The sequence below is a fragment of the Calidris pugnax genome, unplaced genomic scaffold (genome assembly GCF_001431845.1).
Source record: "Calidris pugnax isolate Ruff unplaced genomic scaffold, ASM143184v1 scaffold57, whole genome shotgun sequence".
NCBI classification, from domain to species: Eukaryota; Metazoa; Chordata; class Aves; order Charadriiformes; family Scolopacidae; genus Calidris; species Calidris pugnax.
Window position 1 is genome coordinate 355479 of NW_015090813.1, and position 444 is coordinate 355922.

At 75.5% G+C, this 444-nt stretch overlaps 1 protein-coding gene across 7 annotated transcripts in view; it reads right to left on the bottom strand.

The window, feature by feature from the left end:
* The window catches only part of REPS1 (RALBP1 associated Eps domain containing 1), a 64457-nt gene extending 64056 nt beyond the window's left edge, over positions 1 to 401 (bottom strand). For 3 of the 7 annotated variants that reach the window (XM_014939569.1, XM_014939565.1, XM_014939564.1), the window contains exon 1: positions 131 to 399. In XM_014939569.1, coding sequence (XP_014795055.1) covers positions 131 to 283 — 153 coding nt within the window. In that variant the 5' untranslated portion in view covers positions 284 to 399. Of the gene's footprint in view, positions 1 to 130 lie in introns of all 7 variants that reach the window. The other 4 variants (XM_014939563.1, XM_014939568.1, XM_014939566.1 and 1 more) reach the window with 2 other exon arrangements.
* Positions 402 to 444: the final 43 nt, after the last annotated feature.

Genomic DNA, 444 nt, shown 5'->3' on the forward strand with positions numbered 1-444 from the left:
GGAGGGGGGGGGGCGGCCCGGACGGGGCCGTCTCCCCTCCGGCGGCAGTCACGGCGGGGCGGTGCCCTGGGCCCACCGCCCCCGGTATGGTGGTGGTGTGGTGGTGGGGGGTGACCCACCGCGGTTATACCTGCATGACCACGTCGTTGGGCAGCTGGGCGGCTCGGAAAAGCTCCAGGACCCGCCCGTTGGAGGCCACCTTCTTGGTGCTCTCGGTGTCGCAGTAGGAGAAGAGGTCGCAGTAGTAGCGCTGCTCCGCCTCGCTCAGCGTCAGGCCCTCCATCTTACACCCCGAGCTCCGCGCCGCTCCGCGCTGCCGCCGCCGCCGCCCCGCATCCAACGGCGGCGGCCCGGCCGGCGGGGGAGGAGAAGGGAAAGGCGGGGGGAAAGGGGGGGGCGGAGAGCGCGCGGGGCCGCCTCACGCCGCCCGCGCGGGGGAGGCGG